Below are 18581 nucleotides of genomic sequence, written 5' to 3'. Positions count from 1 at the left end.
CAAGCCTAGGGAAGGGCCCGGGCTTCAACACAAACTCAGCCGCACAAAAGCCCTGGAAAAAAAAAATCAATAAACATTTATTTGATACAGAATTTTAATACATACAGTTGACGGCCCATCACCGCACCACTCCGGGCCAGGGCATGAGGTTGGGGACAGATGATCACATGGCGGGCAGGACCCAAGCTCACCTCAAAACATCTTGCAAATAAAACACTTTGTAGATAGAATATATATGCATGTATATCTATGGTTACAAGTGATAGCCAGAAATGCACTTGTGTAATGAGAACTGCATTAAAACCAAACCAAGGAACCCAAAGTTTAGGAGGCGCTGCGGTCAGGTATGAGGGGTGACCTGGGAAACCAGGCCTCCAGGGCAAAGGGCCTGGGTTCCACCCAGCAGGGGAACACAGGAACTACTCTCCACTCAGAACCACCATGGGGACAGAAGGCCCCAAAGTCCCCAGGAGGCACCAACATCTGCCTGTATAGGAACATAAAGTGCACCCTGGTTCTGCATGAAATGTCTGCCCTTGGCACTTTTCTGTTTTATTTATTTATTTATTTTAGGGCAGGGCAAGCACTGAGCCAGAGGTAGATCTGTAGAGACCCTGACTTTTGCATTTTGCCAAGGACCGAGGGTTTGTTTGGGCCTCTAAGTCCAAGTCCATCATCTCCTGGAGATCTGCCATGATGGTACCCTCTTACTGAGGGTCTGTGTAGGCTGGTGGTTATCTTTAGGCAAGAGTAGGGAGGTGGGCAAACTGATGAACCCTGCCCAGGGAGGGCCTTACCACCTTGGAAGAGAGCTTTATGGACTAGCTTGCCAAAACCCCTTACCAGCCACCACCAGCTGGTACCTATCCAACTGCCACGTGACAGTTGCCCCCAAATCCACCTCAAAGACAAAGGAGTTAAAGTGCTAAACATCAAGTTACCAGAACCCAGAGTCCCACATCAAAGCCTACATCTGGGCTTTGAGGCATGTCCTGGAAAACAGCCCCCAGCAAACCCAGGTACCTGAGAGGCTAGGGTGGATGGTCACACCCCACGGAAGTGTTGTGAAAGTGCACTTGGGCCCCGTTCCCTTCCACAATTGCACACCACCACCCGGAAGTCCCAGCCTACCCATTTACCCACCTCTGCAGCCACCCTCTCATCATGGCAAAGGTGTGTAGGAACTGAAGAGTCAATTAGACAACCCAGCATATAATGCCCCAGCTGCCCACAGTCAGAGCCTTCCTAGACACAAGTGTACAAGGATTCCATCCCAAAGCTCCTTGGCACCCCTCCCCTTGAGGTTAAGGGGCAGGTGCCAGTTAGTACTATAGCTCAGCTCTACCTTCGGCACCAGGAAACCCTTAGCACCAAAACATAAAAATTTGAGTTTTGTATAAAAAAAAAATTTAAAAAAGGTTGCTACTTGTCACAGCAATAAGACTGGCATCAACAACATCCAGAAGACACACGCGGGCAAATATCAAAATTCACATCATCCAGGATCAGAAACACAGGCCTCAGCCCAACCCTATCCACACTGGAAAAAGCCTGTTCTCATCCCTCCAGCCTTCTTCTGGTGTGGCTCACAGAGTGGTGGGGCAGAGTCAGAAAGTAGAACCAAGGAGGCCAGATCTCTCTTCCAGGCCTTGCCCAACCTGCAGACCCTGTTATCCTCAGGGCCCCTAAAGGGGTGGGGTCCAGCCTAGAGCTGAGACCCCATCTTTCACTATCCTTCAGTTTCTGTATCAAATGACTGACTGACACTAGATACTGAGGGCAGATAAAGCAGGGGAAAAAAAGAGGGCTTCCACAGAATTGGGCTTATGGGCCCACCCAGCATGGCAGACATAAACAGTCTCTCATAGGCTCTCTTGGGCTAGAGGCTCCTTCTGGCCAGCCTCCCCTTCCCATGGCTGTGGCCCCAAGGAGGAATCCCTTAGAGTGCCAACAAGATCAGAACTAGAGGCTGGAGGTGGAGCATTCTAGTTCTTTGCTCTCAGGTTGGTAGCTACTGGTCTGGGCCTCCCTGAAGGTAGAACATACAGAGTTCTTTCCTTGCCTGGAAGGCTACATACTCCACCATGACAACGCCAGTCAGTGGGGTGAGGCCTGACACACAGCAGGGATGACAGAGCAGGGGAGCAGGCCCAGAGAGGTAGAAAACATAAGCAAGGGGTCATAAGTGGACGCGAGAGGACAGATGGGTACCCGGGTGGCTGTCAGGGCAGCATGGCAGTAGCTAGACAGGGTCTGTCCTGGGAGGTAGCTGGGAGTACTGGAGATCCAGTGTCGGGTGAATCTGAGGCCTAAGTGGTGGCAGCCAAGCTGCTCAGGTGCCTCATCAGCCCACAATTATGGGTCACCAGGAATGTCTGGGCCTTGAGGAAGTCAGAGTGGGGACCCTACTGGGCCAGAGGGAGGTGGAGATAGGGGCCATTTGGCTGTTCAAGCACACTTCATGCCCCATGGTGCCAAGGTTCTAGATTCTGCCAGGTCCAAGAATGTCCTTGTAGGGACGGCTGGGGCACCCCAGCCTATTGCACTTTTGCTGCTGCCCCTGGCACTCCTGGGGAGCTCCACCTAGCCATGTGAAGTAGCCTAAACAGGGGGAAGGACCACTTTCAGGGAGATCAGAGTGGTTTGTCAACCCTCTGGACAGATGGGTGTGTGTGTGGAGGTGGGGGACAGGTCTGGAACTGGCTCCCCTAATTTGGACAAAGCTGGGCATGGTGGCTAGGCCCTGTGTACTGGGCTCACTTTTCAGGCGCCTTCCCAACTCCAGTCTTCTTCCCAGTGGAGCCTCGGGCCCCCCTGTCTCTGCCTCCTGGGGGCCAGTCATCCCTGTTAGGTGGCAGTTTAGATGCTGGCTCCTCAGAGGACCGTTCCTTGGGCTTGCGGCCCCGCTTCTTTCCTCCGGACAGACTTTTCTTCTTCTCTTTTCTAGGCACCAAGGAATCCTCGCTCCTGGGTTTAGGAGGTGGGTCAGCTGAGGTCCGAAACCAGTTCTAGGGAGAGAAAACTTGCAATCAAGACTAGGGACCTTGATCCAAAGCTACAGAACTCTTTTTTTTTCCGTTAACTTTTTTCAAAGATTTATTTATTAAGTATACAGTATTCTGTCTGCATATATTCCTGAATGCTAGAAGAGGGCACCACATCTCATTATACAGATGGTTGTGAATCACCATGTGGTTGCTGGAAATTGAACTCAGAACCTCTGTAAGAACTGCCAGTGCTCTTAACCTCTGAGCTGTCTCTCCTGCCCTAAATTTTTTTCATTATTATTTTTTTATTGTTGTGTGTGTGTTTGCATGTGGGTATGGAGGCCAGGGAGCTGGAGCTATAGACAGTTATTAGCCTCTTGACATGTGTGCTGGGAAACACACTCTGGTCCTCTGGAAGAGCCAGAAGTACTACTCTTAACTACTAATACATTTTTCCAATCCATTTAAATTATTTTTTGGTCAGGCATGCAACTACTAGAAGTGGCTCAAGACTGGGTTTCCCCTGCCTTGGGAGACTCCCTTCAGTGGCTAGGTACCAAGATAGGGCATTTTGCTTTTTCTTTTTTCTTCAAGATTTATCACTCCATGCTCTTGACACTTCAGGGGAAGTGAACTATATTTTGAGAGGACATCAGATTTCTCAGGGTACACCATCTGAGAATGATATGGGAGGGTCTTCTATTTTGAGTTGATTTCATTGGTTAATAAAGAAACTGCCTTGGCCCTTTGATAGGACAGAAAATTAGGTAGGCGGAGAAAACAGAACAGAATGCTGGGAGGAAGTGAGGCAATCACAATGCCTCTCCTCTCTGGTCAGATGCGATGGAGCCAGCCACCAGGTCAGACATGCTGAATCTTTCCCGGTAAGACACCACCTCATGGTGCTACACACATTATTAGAAATGGGTTAATCAAGATGTGAGAATTAGCCGATAAGAGGCTAGAACTAACGGGCCAGGCAGTGTTTAAAAGAATACAGTTTCCGTGTTATTATTTCCGGGGCTAAGCTAGCTGTGTGGGAGCCGGGCAGGACGAAAAGCAAGCCTGCCCACACCTCCTTTCTACTGAGCCACCTGTTCTCTACAGCCCACCCCCAAGGCCAGTCTCCAGGACTAAAAGCCCAGAAGATAACTTTCATACCTCTGCATGAGTCTTAAGAATGTGGTACTTGACACCGCTCTCAGAGCTGAACTCTTTGGGACATAGCAGGCAGCGGTACTTCCCCACCAGATGGTCCCCCTGCAATGCACAGTGGTCTAGTACCCAACCTTCCGAAGATTCAAAGCACCCACATCTGGTCCAAGCCCTTATCCTGCTGCTAAAAGGTTAGGACTGGGGTCAGCTAGAGAGAAGCTCTACTGTCTTCTTGGATGTGTGTCAATGGTGGGTTTAGGGACTGAAACACTACCCTGCAATAGGATTATTAAACCACAAGAGTAGGAAATAAGAGGAGGATGGGATGAGGCAAGTGCTGTAGGGAGAGGTCAAAGTCCTTTGGTGAATGTCCTCATCTCAAGTCAAGTGTGCCTTCTGGCCGGGCGGTGGTGGCACACGCCTTTAATCCCAGCACTTGGGAGGCAGAGGCAGGCAGATCTCTGTGAGTTCGAGACCAGCCTGGTCTACAAGAGCTAGTTCCAGGACAGGCTCCAAAACCACAGAGAAACCCTGTCTCGAAAAACCAAAAAAAAAAAAAAAAAAAAAAAAAAAAAAGTGTGCCTTCTGCTCAGGTCAGGATGAACACTTAAACCATATAAGAAGAAACCAGAGTTGGCTTTGGAACCAAACAACTAAAGTAGGGAACAGAGAGGGATTCTGGGCCCCCTGTTGAGGACCTTATCGTCTCTGAGAGCATTTGCAGTGGACAGGGTAGGGATCTGACACCTATACAGGTAAACGCTCAGTGCCCCACCCACCTGTTGGGGTTATCCCAGGACTGACCTTGCTGCAGCTGGCAAGATGGGCCTTGAGGCCGGACACACTGGAGTAGATGGCTTCACAGCACTGCAGGCAGGAGACAGCTGTGGAAGGAGCCCTCCCACAACTCCACACAAGGGGCATCCCACCCTCAACTCCAGAGTACTATGGGGCTTCTCTGGAGGCAGGTCCCTGAAGTCCTGGATTTTGGGCAGGGTAAGTAGATGGGTCCTCAAGCTAAAGTCCCTTTTGTTGACATGGTATCTATCTATGTGAAGACTCTACAGAAACCCAGGGTCAGAGATAGGCTGGTTACACTAAATATGGTTACTTCCCAATAGGACACTCACTGTCTTAACCTCTACTGTAGCCTGAAGGGTCAAACCTAAGTCCTCTATCCTGGAGCCCCAACGCCCACTCCCACTACATGCTGGTCCCAGCTTACATCATTGGGACAGTTCACATGGCCTTTCTCCTTGACTTCATTCTTCCATGCCTCCAGCAGCTGGGGGTTAAGTGTAGGGAGGCCTGGCCGAGTGTAGTTGAGCTGCAAAGCCAGGCACAGCACCAGGTGAGCTTCAGGCTGAGGCACATGTTGCTCTGACACAATGCATGTGCTTCTGCAGCAGGCTCATTGCCCCTTCACAGATGGGGTTAGGAGATGGCCAAGGTCACAAGAACATGGCTGCCACAGGGGAATCAAATGAGGCCTGTCCTGGTCAGAGACCAAGAAGTTGTGGGAGCAATTAGGGAATGACCAAGGGCCAAGATCCTGCTCATCCCTTAGGTGGGCCACTCACCCGTGCAGTCTCAGGCACGAGGTCATCCTTCATGCGCCGTTTAGTCCAGTCACGGGCCAGCTCATCCTCTGCAATCTCCTGTAGATGGAACACGGCAACCTGGGCCGACGTGCGACGGATGCGACCACTTGGGGTCCGTTCTACTCCAAGCAGGTCCCCAGACTCAGGGATTTTGTCTGTGGGCTCCTCAGGGGGCTAGAGAGCAAGGACACACGGAGGCCGGTCTAAGTCATGGAGAAGGAAGACATCTAGAGACCAGGAATTAGAGTTGGCATGAGTTGTAGGCCATTAGTGGTCTCTGCAGGTACTGGGGGACCCAGGATACATCCAAGTGGTGGGAGATATAGACACACACACACACAAAAAAAAACAAGACCCTGGGGCACCAGGCTGCCATCCTTCCTCCCGGGAAACACAAGACCAAAGGCAAGGATTATATCTATCAGAGAGCACATGAACTCACAAACACACGCATGACACAACACAGGCCATTAGAGCAAAGGACATGGCAGATTATAGGCCACTCACCGGGGTTGTGTGCTCTGAACGTACATGATAGTCATGGCCAGCCTTGGATCGGTAAGTCTTGCCACAGTGGGAACAGGGGAAGGAGGGACTGTCTACCTCACATGGTGGCTTCCCACAGCGCCGCTGATGGTACTGATAACCCATGAGGCTGGAGAAGGCGGCTCCGCAGCCCTGGGAATCCAGGTCAGAGACCAGGTAAGTAATCATCCAGGTTCCCAAGTCCTGAACTCCCACACATGGGCCAACACAGACCTCTTGGGGGCAGCGTAGCCGGCCCATCTGCTTCAGCACCTTTCGAAGCCTCTCTCGTTCCTCCTGTTCTCCCCCTTCAGAGGCCTCAGCATCAGTGGGCTGGAGACAGAGCAAGCCTCAGACCTGATGCCAGCCAGGAGTTAGGGCCACAGATCCAAAATCAAGCATAGAGGAGCAGCGGTGGAATGAGAGGTCAGCAGTCAGGGCTGGACAGGGAGCTTGGGGGTCAGGCAGCGTACCTTGGCACTGTGTTCAGCCATGGTGTGGTAGTTGAGGCCAGCCTTGGACTTGAACTGTTTCCGGCAGTGCTGGCATTTGAGAGCTTCCTGCAACTGTGGACAGGGCCTAACTATGAGAAACCCATCAAGGTCAGGGCATCTTCCCTCCCGGTACCCTGGGGGGTGGCGGTGGGTGCAGGAAGCTTACCTTATGACATACTTCCATGTGCTTTTTGAGCCCCACGAGGGTCTTCCGGGTAACCACATTGCAGGTAGGGCAGATGGCCTCCCCCCGTTCATGGATGGCTCGCTGCCACTGCTCCTCAGGGCCACCTGTGAGGCAGGGCCAGGCCTCAGGCTTGTGGGGCTCCTGAGTGCCCTGGACTCCAGGGGCAGCCCCCATGCCTTTGCTACAGGATCCAGCCCACCATGGAGACCTGTCCTGGGTCCTGCCAGGCAGCCCCCACCTGGGGCTGGGTGGGCCACAGGAGCTGGTGCCTCCTTGCTGACAGTGACAGGGGTGGCCAGCACCTTCTTCCGCACTTCCTCGGAGCCTGATCCTTCTTGTTTCTTGGAGCGATGAACTCGGGCCTTGTCTTCAGCTTTGGCCAGGCCTGTGTGCACACACAATGTGGATAAGACATACAGGCTAAATACTGATAAACTCAGTACAGAGGTCTCCAGTTGGCTGGGGTCTCACCTTTGAGCCCAAAGGTCCCTGAGATAGATGGCTGCTCCCCTGTAAATTTCTTGGGTGTTTTCTGTTTCCTTCCTGACTCAGGGGAGAGAAAATGAGTGCCAAGATTCTGGTCACCGACCTACTGAAAGCCAGAGCCCACCATGGCAAGCCTCCCAGTGCTCTCATCTTACTGTGCTTTGTGCGCTCGGGGTCCTCCTCTGGGGGGGACGCTGGGTCTGCAGGCCGCAGCGCCTCTTTGCCCACCAAGGGCTTGCTTCCTGGCAGTAGGGAGCTGTTGTTGGGATCTGTACCCAGCTGGAAAGTCACACTCTGGCCCATGGTGGATGGGCCATACTCTCCATTCTCTGACCTTGCCTGCTTGGGCAGGATGGGGCAGGTGTCCAAACTGTCTGCAGCCCTGCAAGTGGCAGGTAAGGTGAGGTCCAGGCGAATCCAGTGGCCCTCTCACCCCCCAGGCACATCTGACAACTTACCACCCCAAATGACTTCCTGTACCTTTTCTTATTGCTGTTCTTGCCTGTAGCACGAGGTGTTTTGTTCTCAGATTTGGCCAGCAATACCATTTTGCAGGGTGGTGTGTGTCTGCTGATGGCAATAGGCCTGCTGACCGGCACTGGCTTGCTGACCACAATGGGCCTGCTGACTGGTACTGGCTTGGTGAGTGGTACAGGTTTTGTAACTGTCACAAGTTTGGTAACCGGCATGTGTTTGGTGAGTGGCACAGGTTTGGTGATTGGGATGGGCTTGGTGACTGGCACAGGCCTAGAGACTGGCATGGGTCTACTGACTGTGACAGGCTTGGTGACTGGCATAGGCCTGCTAACTGTGACTGGCTTACTGATGCCAATGGGTTTGCTGACTCCCACAGGTTTGCTCACTCCGATGGGCTTGCTGACCCCAACAGGCCGGTTGATGGTGACCGGCCGGCTGACTGGGCCAGGCTTGGGGGCAGGCAGGGGATGGTCCATGTGATTCCAAATCCGGTGCTTCTCCAGCTGGGTCTTGGAGGTGAATGCGGCCTCGCAGAAGGGGCAAGGGAAGGCCAGCCTATCTGAGATAGCACCCTGGGCAGGGAGGGCAGGTATGGGATGGGGCCCCGGGGGCCTCTGCCCAGATGCACTCCCAGGCCTCCTCTTCCCCGACCCAGAGCCCCTTACCCCTTGGCACCGCTGATAGTGGTACTTGAGCCCGTAGATGCTGGGGAACTCTAGCCAGCACCCTGAATTTGGACACTTCACCCTTGAGTGTGCCTTGAATTCATCTTTCCACTGGTTCATTAGGGAGAGCTGGAGAGAGGAAAAGGTCAAGCTATTGACCTGCAGCTATCCAGGCTCAAAGCTCCCCCAAACCAAATGAGCTCTTTTTTTTTTTTTTTTTTTTTTTGGTTTTTTCGAGACAGGGTTTCTCTGTGGTTTTGGAGCCTGTCCTGGAACTAGCTCTTGTAGACCAGGCTGGTCTCGAACTCACATAGATCCGCCTGCCTCTGCCTCCCGAGTGCTGGGATTAAAGGCGTGCGCCACCACCGCCCGGCCCCAAATGAGCTCTTTAACCTCAAGAGCAGACCAAGAGTCAGACCTATGCCATGGACTAGTTAACATAGCCCACTGGGATCTTGTAACAGTCAGATTCAAGGGCCCTAGGCCACATGATGAGACAACCTGGCACAGGATGTGTAGGGGGCAGAGAAGGGCAGGGCAGTGGCCTTCACAGGCTGAATAGTATGCTCCCACCCCCATCCCCACCCTCACAGAGCTCACAGGAATATCTCGGAGAGCTTGGTTCTCGGCTTTCGGTCTCCCTTTTTTCTTCCCTTCAGTCCTGTCATTGGCTGGGTTTCCGGGATCAAAGCAGAGTGAGGCCTGGCTAGGCACTGTGTGTCCACTGTGTACCACCGGCATACCTACAGCACAGGAGACAGCAAAGTTTAGTGGCTGTGTAACACCAGCAACTCCCAAGGGGCAGCAAGCCCTGCCTGAGTCTTGGCTTACTTACACCAAGGCCCAGGGGCTATAGTTAACCCAGGCCAAGAGACTAAGCCTCAGGCTGTCTAACAATCTCCACTCCATAAAGGTCCTCAGGATACCCAAGGAGGTAGCCTACTTTACCACCTGCTATCTGTATCCTCTAGAATTGATTTCTGCCCTAGCTCCTCACCCAGCTTTGGTGGGTCCTGCAACATGGGAAGCTGGACCTCCTTCCGGCTGCCACCCTTTCCAGATCCACTTTTGCTGGACCCTTGAAGCCGGCGGCCTCCTCCAACACAGAAGGATTCAGTCATTTCTGTAAAGCAAGCGCACAGATCTATGAGCTGAATGGGCCCAACCCAGGACTTTACTGGGGCCATCCTAGATGTCCACACGGGGACTCTAGCCCAGGCCTTCTTTATATGTCACATCAAAAAGCAAGTACCGGGGGCGTCTAACTAAGGGAAGGGGTTTGCGCAGACAAGGTCTCTCCAGATAACTCAGAAGGCATGAGCGCTGCGCTGTGGAAAGAGTCGAGACTCTCACTACATTGGATACACTCGCCGCACCCTCATCTAGACACAGTGCCATACTGTGTTCAGAAAGGGCCTATGCAATAGGAAGGAGGCTGATAATATCCCTCTCGGGGGACAATCAACATCAGTAATGGTTGCTGGCTCAAAAGCAGCCATGCCATGATGCCTTATGGACACCTTCTCCTCAGCGCCCTGGCCCCTGCCCATTCAGACATCATGTGATACTAACGTACCCAGATGGGCACCCTAGAAGACCTCTCTCTGGACACAGAAGCAGCCAACGTGGGTGTTGAAGGTCTGCTTCCCCACCACGTGCATCCCATCTCTCTGGTGGGCAAAGTTAAGACTCACTGGAGCTCCATTTTGGTCTCCACGCTTGCTGAGCCATCCCTACCTGCCTGTCTTCTCAGCCTTCTGTGTAGTCAGAGCTCCTCTACCCAGATGATGGCACTGGTTCTGACCCTAAGCCACCACAGGCCAGCAGGCCACCATTTCCTGCTGTTCTCAACATCTTCTAAGTTCCTTGCCTAGGAACCCACTTCAGCTAACGAGTTATGGCCAATACTGGCCCGAGCTCCAGAGCCTGCCAGGCTGAAGTCACAGAACATGCCCGCGGGGCGAGGGGGGTGGGAGGCGTCTCACACCCCCTACCCCCGCTCAGATGTCCCAACCCTGGAACATCTCAAACCCTGAAAACTGAGGTGGGGGTGTAGCCATGTGGAGGCCTCTGGGAAGCACCCAAAGCCACAGAAGGGGGCGGTACCAAAGAGCAAGGTTCAAGCAGGTGAGCCCTTTCCTGACAGTTTTTGATTAACTCAAATCAGAGGGGATGTATAGGGGCTGCTATATCCAGGAGCGCTCAGGTTAGAGGTCAGGACAGTTGCTGTCCACTGCCAAGGACAACACCCCATCCTGGGCCTAGGTAGGAGGGAAGGGAGGGTCTTAAATCAACCAAAGTTTTCTGGGTGTCCTCGTTTTGTAGCTTCAGAAGGAAACGAGTCATTCAGAATCCTGATAACATTTAAGGCCAAGGGTAAAGGGCGTGCTGCACCCTTCCAGTCCTTCAGTGCCTGAGCAGAGATCCAGAGTTAGGGGTGAGGCACGGTGGCCAGAGAAGGAGAAAAAAAAATCCCTCCACCACCTGGGGTCCCCAGGTTCTCGCTTGTAGCCTACAGGGAATAGGGCGCCGCCGCGGACTCAGGCCACTCGCCTAAGCTGGCGAGCGCTGCCAAGAGGAGCACCTTAAGGCCCGTGGCCACCCACCTGTCACCTGAGGCCGGACACGGACGGCAGCCTGGCCCGGAAGCGCCGACCGCGGGGGGGCGAAGGCAGTGAACCAAAATGGCGACTTTTTCTGGAGAAGGAGGAGGCGGGAGGACGGCGCCGGCGCGGGGAGCGGGGCGCGGCGCGGGTCCGGGCGCGGCGGGGAGGCGGGCTGGGCACACAGCTGGTGCGGGGCGCAGGGTGGCGCCGGGGCCGCGGTGGGGCGAGCAGGGCCGGCGCTTACCTGCAGCGCCCAACGGGTGCGGCCGGGCCAGGCCGGAGCCGGAGCCGAAGCCGGGGCCGGGGCCGGGGCGCGGGGCGCGGGGTCCGGGCGGCACACACTGCGCGCCGTGCTGCGCACATGCGCGCTCCCGCCCCTCCCACCTTTGACAGTTTTACTGCGGGGGGGGGGGGGAAAGGGGGCGAACTCTCGCGGTATTCACGAGGCAGCCGCTGCGGGGAAGGGGCCAGTGGGGCCTGCCTGATCCTCGAGGCTTAGGCTGTGAGCTCAGAAGCTTTGGTGGTACTTGTCTCCAGGACCAAGAGGCCTGCCACGCGTGCCTAGGGCAGGAGTCGCTTTGTTGACAATCCGGTAAACTGAGGCATGTCAGGAACTCTCTGGTTGCACTAGTTGAAGTCGGTCTATGAAGGAAAGTTGCTCTTATAAGACCTCCATAGACTGTCAGTCAGGCTGTGCCCCAGCCTCTATCTGTCCCTGTGGCCACCTTAGTAATCTACACACTGTAAAATCATTGGGCTTTATTGGGATTACTGGCTATTGAATCAACTCCCATCATTATAACGGTGGTCCTAGAACAATGGCCAATACCTAGCTTCTCTGGCCCAGAGCCTGGGCTGCGAGTGTGAGATCTGGGAGTAATGAGGCTCCAACCCACAGGATTTGTTTATAAATAAATAAGAGAGAAATAAATTCTCCTTTGGCAGACTGGGGAAGGGAAGCTCTAATAAGAGATGAGCTATCACTTGTTCACAGCCTCCATCTCCTAGTGAGGAACTTAGCATTCAGGAGGGAAGAGAGGAAAACTGGGCTTTTATTTGGTAACCACAATACCGTTGTTCTGGTCCCCTCTGTTTTTTTTTTTGAAACAGTGTCTCCCTGTGTAGCCCATGGCTAGCCTGGAACTCACTTTGTAAACAAGGCTTGCATCAAATTCAAAGATCTGCCTGCTACTGCCTCCCGCATGCTGGGATTAAAGGCACTTGCCATCTCTTGCCATTTCACCAGGGTGTGGAACATCAGAGTGTTGATGGGGTCAGCATGCAGACTGAGGTACATTTAAGGTCATCAGCTTTCCCTGTATAAATCTGAGTGTTCACAAGTGTGATATGCCAGTACCATGTGTGATATGTCTATGTGACCATGTGTGTCAGGTGGCAGTCATGTGTAGGCATCATAATGCCATGGTATATCTGCATGTCTCCTTCTAGGTAAAGCTGATGTTCCCCTGTGTTTAGTATTCAGGGCACTAGATGTCAGGGTGAGTGGGGTGTGTATAATATATCCAGGCTATGAACATCCATGTGTCAGGATTTAAAAGGCTGATTTTTAAACATTTGTGTGTGTGGGTGTGTGTGTGTGCACGCACACACACAGAGGCCAGAAGAGGACATCAGATACCCTGAAGTTGGAGTTACAGGCAATTGTGAGCTGCCTGAAGCAGGTGCTGGGAACTCAACCACTGCAAGAGCAGCAAGTGCTTTTAACCACTGTGTCATCTCTCCAGTCCCAGCTCGCTGTAACTGACTTTTGTGTGTATCTAGGTGCCAAGTCATTCTGCAACATAGTGTGCTTATGTGCACCACGTGGTATACTATGTCTTGTGTGTTTATGTTAGTGGGGGATTATGCATTAGTATCTGTGTCCTTGGGTAATTATATCTGTGCATATGGGGATGTTATAAATCTTTGTAGGTATCATTGTTTCTGACCAAATATGCAAATATGAACCAGGCAGTGGTGGCACATGCCTTTAATCCCAGCACTCGGGAGGCAGAGACCCACCTGGACTACAGACCTAGTGCCAGAACAGGCTCCAAAGCTGCACAGAGAAACACTGTCTCGAAAAACAAAGAAAGATGGAAGTGTGTTTGTATGTATTCAGGCATGTCTGCGAGCTGTGGTGCCACTGTGTTTGTGTCTCATGCCTCTTTTCCTATTTTCATGTCTGATCATTGTGTTCAGGATGTGTGCTTCATGTGTTATGTTTGTCAGGGCTGTCAGGCCTGGCTGAAAAGTGAGCCCCAACAGATGACAGTGTTAAATTCCTAAACCTGTAGTGATATTTCATATGGGGAAAAAAAAGTCTTTTTAGATGTGACTGAAGTTCTTGAGATCTATCTGGATTGCCCAAGTGGACACTAAATTTAAAGGGGATATGTAAAAGTCTGAAGAGAGTGATCACAGAAATAGATTAGTGATGCAGCTTGAGCCCAGGAATACCAGACAAGTAGAATAGATAAGGATTCTTCTCTACTTTTAGAGGACCTCTGTTTCTGTGCTGGGAATCAAACCTAGGCCTGGGTCACAAACCATGTCCAAGCTTCACTCCCAGACCATGAACCAACATGAACCCACTGTTACATCAGCTCCGGAGAGCCTCATTCCATGTACCCAGGCTGTTGTGTCCCCAAATGGGGTAACATCCACCTCTACGCTAAGAGGTATCCTGGAGTCACCAGGTAGGTCTCCAGAATGTAACACTACTGCCCTCTAGTGGTTCTATCTACAGGCATTGTAGACACCCCTTTGCGCCTCAGAGATCCAACACCTGGTGGCATTTCAGAACCAGATTTATTTCTGATTTTTTTTTTTTTGGTCATAGTATAAAAAGGTGACCAAAAAACCAAGGAAGACAGGACAGAAGCATAGGATAGAAAAGACAGAGGAGAGAGAAAGGGGGCAGAGAGAGAGAGCAAGCGAGAAAGAGAGCTCTCTGGTTGCAGGAACAAGGACTGGGGGATTCTAAAAGCAGGCAGACACAACAAGGTGGCCCTCCCATGGGTGGAAGGCATACAGGATGGGAGATGCCAGGTCAGTGGCCTAAATTAACAATAATGAGCAACCTTGAATTGAGGCCAGCTTCTGGCACACAGAGGGGACTGGAGGCCAAGCCTCAACTGTCCCTGAGATTTTAGGGTCCCTGGGAGAGTTAGCAGATGGCAGATTGAGAGGGAGCTGCCAGGGACATCCTTGCTATCCCTCCTCTGGCAGCACTACCGCAGGAAGAGTTGTTCAGGTGTCTGGTGACACCTGAGAGGAACAGCCCTCCATAATTTTCTTGGAAAAATTATACAGGTCTTCTTGGGAAAGCTGTAGAGAGGTGTGTGGGTATATACACACATGTTTCTTCAAGGTGGTCTCTAAGAGCCAGAGAATAGGGAAGATGCTTAAAAGCAAGACTTCTTCAAAGGTAAGGTTGAGAACATTGCTGAACTGGTGGGCTATGCATGGAGCCACCTGTGCAGCACTGGAGTCTGTGCTGTACCACATACTGACTTTGGACCCCTCTCAACTTCAGTTCTCATGAATGGATAGAATATGCTGAAGTCTCATAGTCACTGAGTGACACACATGGCATCATACCTAGCTGGGCTGATGACCATCACTGTGGACAACAGGTTGGGCCTGCTGTACTCTGAGAAGGTTAGGGAAGGTATACACCTGAAAAGAGAGTCAAGAAAACTTGTCCCGCTGTGTGGCTGACCTGGACGTGCCTGGGGAAAACACAGAATTGAAACACTTAAGGGAGGACTCAGGACTCAGAGGATGGGGGATGGTCACATGTTGGAGGGAGCATAAATAAAACAGACTCCCTGGGAGTCTGGGGACATTCAAACCCCACGCTTGCTCTAGGCAGCTGCCCTGCTTGCTGCCAGCAGCACCAGGGGGTGGACCTGGGCTTGGATCCCAGAAGAAGGGTCTTCAAGCAGTCAGCAACCACCCACCCAGCCAGAGGACAGAACCTATAGCGCCTCTCCAGAAGATCCTGGAGCTGGCAGTCCTGTCCTCTCCCTGTTCACTGGGCTAAGTTTAGCCACTAGTGTATCTTGCAGGATCCAAAGGGGCTGTAGGGCCAGCTCTGCCTCATCCTTGGCTGTGGGCTCTGGTCACAGTGTTGGGGTCTGGGGTCCAAGACTAGGCAGCAGCTAGGACATGTTTCCGAAGGAAGCTGTGGGATGGATAGGAGGGGAGAGTTGGATTTCTGGTAACACCCCAGGATGGTCCTTACCAGATGTCCCCAGCCACCCTTCTATGGTCAGGATAGTCATCCTACACCCTCAGCCTAGTTCCTTCCCCTCACCTTGGCTGAGCAGCTGCAGGCTCCGCCCCTCCTCGCGCACTTGCAGGTGGAGCACCTGCTGTAGCACCTCCTGCCTCTGGGCCTCTTGGGTCAACCCCATTCTCTGCAGCTTATCTGCATTCAGTCGAAGTAGAGCTCGGCCTAGGGAGAAAGAAGGAAGAAGGCAGTGAGGCAAACTGAGGCAAGGCAGATAGGCCACTTGATAGACTCTCCATCAAGATAAAACAAAACACCAAAGACTAAGAAAGCAGAGCAGATATTCAGGGGTTCTTAAAGGGAGAAAGGCAGAGAGAAAAACAAGACTGATCAAAAGATAGAGGCCAATCAAAGAAGCATTAAAAACAGAGCGGAGAGAATGGGAGAGGCAGAGAGAGAGACACACAACAAAGGCACAGAAAAGAGGCTGATTCAGAGGAGACAGGTGGAGACAAGGCAGACCCAGTGAGGTGGAGGCTCTCTCTCTCTCTCTCAAGCACCCTGGTCCTCCCTAACCCATGACCCACCATACCAGTGATGGCATGCTGGGAGAATGCCTCGACATAGACGAGGTAGTTGTGAGGACAATGCTTCTTGAGCCACTTGCAAACATCCTGCTGGCTCCACAAGACCACTGGCCTCGTCAGGCCACCCAGGGAAGGGCTTGTATGGTACAAGCCATAGTGATCAGAGTATAGCCGGGCCTGCAGGTGGGAAGGTAAGGTCAGCAGAATGAAGGTGATCAAAATTGAGAGCAAGGGCTACGATTAGGTGAGGTAGGTAGGTACCTGGGGGATCTCTGAGCCCGGCTGTTGAAGGAGCTTGATTGGCCTGCTGCTGGATGCCCTCTGGCTACGGGAGTCATGCCAGGTGAGGCTGGTGCCTGGTGTCCGAGGCAGGTGGCAGGGTATGTTCTCAGCCGACACTGTGTGCTCTAGGAGGGTCTGGCAGAAGCTGAAATGGGCAGTGGCTGTATGCAGGGATTCCTAGTCAGAGTGGTCAGGGGTAGGCTCCTCTCCTGTGAGCCATCTTCCTGACATGTAAATCTTTTCTCTACCAATGAGTGGGTAATTTCTCCTCTGGGGGAATCTCAAGCCCCTGAGGTGGAAGAAAACGTGCAAGAGTTGTCTTGAAGACTTCTTTCAGAAGATAAAGTGGACATGCCTTTACCTTTATCAGCTGATAGCTCACTCTGCCTCTAAGGGTGCTTCGATTAGAGGATGCACTTCCCAAGCCAGGGGAGCCGTCGTCAGGGTTGCCCTGACTTGCTTTGCCCTTGTCTTGCTTAGGCTGACACATAAGCCTCCCACACGTCATTCAGGACCAGGGTGTATACACACATTTTGTCTTCAACATTCACTAACTATGACTCATTGACAACAAAGTTTGAACTTTGGGGAAAGTTCCTGACAACAGGAACTTGCCAGACACATACTTGATTTCTCTTCCGTGTGGCTCCTACAGGGCCTACCCCAGAACAACGAGTGTGAATGCCAGCTGGGACTAGACTGTTCAGCACAGATGTACCAAGGACCTTCTTCCCCACTAATTCATTGCACTTGTTAATGAGTTTTAGAGTCATTTATAGGAATTACTACTGACATGAGTCTGGGGACGACCAATGTCTGGATCCCTAAGGCTTGCCCAGGTCTTGGTGCACAGAAAGCACCCATAAACACTTTATATGGACAGATGACTCTATGTGGTAACTGCAAGCCAATAGAAGAAAGAAGGTGGGCTTAAGAAGTGTGCGGCCACCACTCTGAGGTAGCCTGTAGTACAGTAAGACTTATTCTAAGGGAACAAAGTCCAGGGAATAATAGGCTTTGTAGTCTGAGGGCTTTTCAGGGCCTTCCCTGGACTAGGGCTAGAATGCATCTCATAAGGAAAACCAGTCTAACGTCTTAGCCACAGCCAGACGCACCTGCCAGGGCTGCCCAGGCCCCGCCTCTTTCCTCTCTGCACTGGGTCAGGGTCTGTTTTCCCCAATATCAACCTCTGAATTATATGCCTCTCGGCCCCAACGTTAGGGTTTGGGGAGGGTTTTCTCTGTGTGAAGTAAAGGGTGATCAGAGCGTGGTGTCAGCTTTGTGAAGAAGCTCCTGCCAGTCATCCCCACCCCAAGCCAAGGCCTGAAACTGACCGCCGCCCTTCTGCCCGTAATGCTGGACAAAGACTTTCTTTCCCGTGGTGGCCGCCCCCGTAAACCCTCTGAGTCCAGCCCCAGTGCTCTTCTTGGGCCCCGTACCCCTCCCGCTCCCACCCAACCGCCCACGATATTCCTGCTCCTGAGTGCATCCCAGCTCACCGTCTACATCCGGGCGCTCCCCGAAGCCTGTACGCACAGCCCCGGCGCGAGCTCGCGGGGGGCTCAGTTTTGACCTCAGCTCGGTGAACATGGAGCCCGCCAGTACGCGGCTCGGGTACACGCCCCTCGCGGAGTACTAGGCGGCCAGTGCGGCCGATGGGCAACGCGCACCGCGTCCCCACCCGCCGGAGCCGGCCGAGCCCGAGCCGGTCTCTGCGGCCCGGGAGTCTGCGCGGCAAAGCACCTGCCGCCCAGCCCTGGGCGCAAGGCGCGCTCCGGGAGCTCGGAGGTGTATCGGCGGCGCGCGGGGCTGCGAATGCTGAGGGTGTCCGCCAGGGCAAAAGGCGTCCTTGCGCACCTGGGTACGACTCCGCGGACAAACCTCTCTGCAGTGTGCTGGAGGGTCTTTGTAGTTGGCAAGCGAGGAACTGTCGGTCCCCTCGGTGTGGTAACGGTGGGGGCCCTCACCACACCTGTGGCCTTTTACTTACCGTGTCCAGCCAAGGGCCGGATCAATCTCTCCCCAACACCCGTGTATCCTAACTTATTCATCCCTTTCAAAAATTTTATGAACGTTTTGCCCGAATGTATACGTCTGTGCACCATGCACGTACCTGGTGCCCAGAAGCATACATAGGTTCCCTGCCACTGGGGTTATGGTCAGCTGTGAGCTGCCATGTGGGTGAACCCTCTGCCAAAAAAATTAAAATAAAATAAAAAAGAGAAGTGCTCTTAATCACTGAGCCCCATTTGCTCATTCTTTACTGGAGCATTCTCTTTTCTTAGACCCACT

At 52.8% G+C, this 18581-nt stretch overlaps 2 protein-coding genes across 7 annotated transcripts; both read right to left on the bottom strand.

The window, feature by feature from the left end:
- Positions 1-61: 61 nt before the first annotated feature.
- On the bottom strand, positions 62-11564 carry Znf512b (zinc finger protein 512B). Of its 5 annotated transcripts, none has more exons than XM_057780567.1 (17): positions 11184-11560; positions 9575-9700; positions 9178-9320; positions 8578-8706; positions 7916-8484; positions 7591-7817; positions 7421-7492; positions 7158-7334; positions 6929-7053; positions 6742-6834; positions 6503-6601; positions 6251-6421; positions 5723-5917; positions 5368-5469; positions 4947-5009; positions 4149-4247; positions 62-3008 (listed from the first exon to the last, which is right to left on the bottom strand). In XM_057780567.1, the coding sequence occupies exons 2-17, from the start codon at positions 9696-9698 to the stop codon at positions 2757-2759; spliced, it is 2640 nt and encodes an 879-aa protein (XP_057636550.1). In that variant the 5' UTR covers positions 9699-9700; positions 11184-11560; the 3' UTR covers positions 62-2756. The 5 variants fall into 5 exon arrangements, with proteins under 5 accessions (XP_057636550.1, XP_057636546.1, XP_057636551.1 ...); XM_057780563.1 differs by having other exon boundaries at positions 7916-8706; positions 11184-11274; positions 11428-11560; XM_057780568.1 differs by having other exon boundaries at positions 7188-7334; positions 11184-11559.
- A 70-nt stretch (positions 11565-11634) lies between these two features.
- Samd10 (sterile alpha motif domain containing 10) lies at positions 11635-18011 on the bottom strand. 2 transcript variants are annotated; one of them, XR_009057712.1, is made up of 6 exons: positions 17789-18011; positions 16269-16450; positions 16013-16184; positions 15505-15645; positions 14787-15372; positions 11635-11825 (listed from the first exon to the last, which is right to left on the bottom strand). XR_009057712.1 is itself a non-coding variant. In XM_057780569.1 (5 exons), exons 1-5 carry the CDS (start codon positions 17877-17879, stop codon positions 15350-15352), a joined length of 609 nt encoding a protein of 202 aa, XP_057636552.1. In that variant the 5' UTR covers positions 17880-18011; the 3' UTR covers positions 14046-15349. The 2 variants fall into 2 exon arrangements, 1 of the variants encoding a protein (XP_057636552.1); XM_057780569.1 differs by lacking the exon at positions 11635-11825 and having other exon boundaries at positions 14046-15372.
- Between the last annotated feature and the right edge of the window lie 570 nt (positions 18012-18581).

This window comes from Chionomys nivalis, chromosome 9 (genome assembly GCF_950005125.1).
Source record: "Chionomys nivalis chromosome 9, mChiNiv1.1, whole genome shotgun sequence".
NCBI classification, from domain to species: Eukaryota; Metazoa; Chordata; class Mammalia; order Rodentia; family Cricetidae; genus Chionomys; species Chionomys nivalis.
Note: the sequence above shows the minus strand (reverse complement) of the source record. Positions and strands in the feature narration are given on the sequence as shown.

Bases quoted from the DNA above. Each gene is read 5' to 3' on its own strand.
- Znf512b (XM_057780564.1), bottom strand. From the start codon at position 9,698: ATGACTGAATCCTTCTGTGTTGGAGGAGGCCGCCGGCTTCAAGGGTCC. The intron at 7,818-7,915 runs GTACAGGAAGTC...TGCCACTTGCAG, and splicing joins AAGAACAGCAATAAGAAAAG to GGCTGCAGACAGTTTGGACA. The intron at 7,335-7,420 runs GTGAGACCCCAG...GTGTGCACACAG, and splicing joins AGGGACCTTTGGGCTCAAAG to GCCTGGCCAAAGCTGAAGAC.
- Samd10 (XM_057780569.1), bottom strand. From the start codon at position 17,879: ATGTTCACCGAGCTGAGGTCAAAACTGAGCCCCCCGCGAGCTCGCGCC. The intron at 16,185-16,268 runs GTACCTACCTAC...TCCCACCTGCAG, and splicing joins CGGGCTCAGAGATCCCCCAG to GCCCGGCTATACTCTGATCA. The intron at 15,646-16,012 runs GTATGGTGGGTC...CTTTCTCCCTAG, and splicing joins CTCCCAGCATGCCATCACTG to GCCGAGCTCTACTTCGACTG.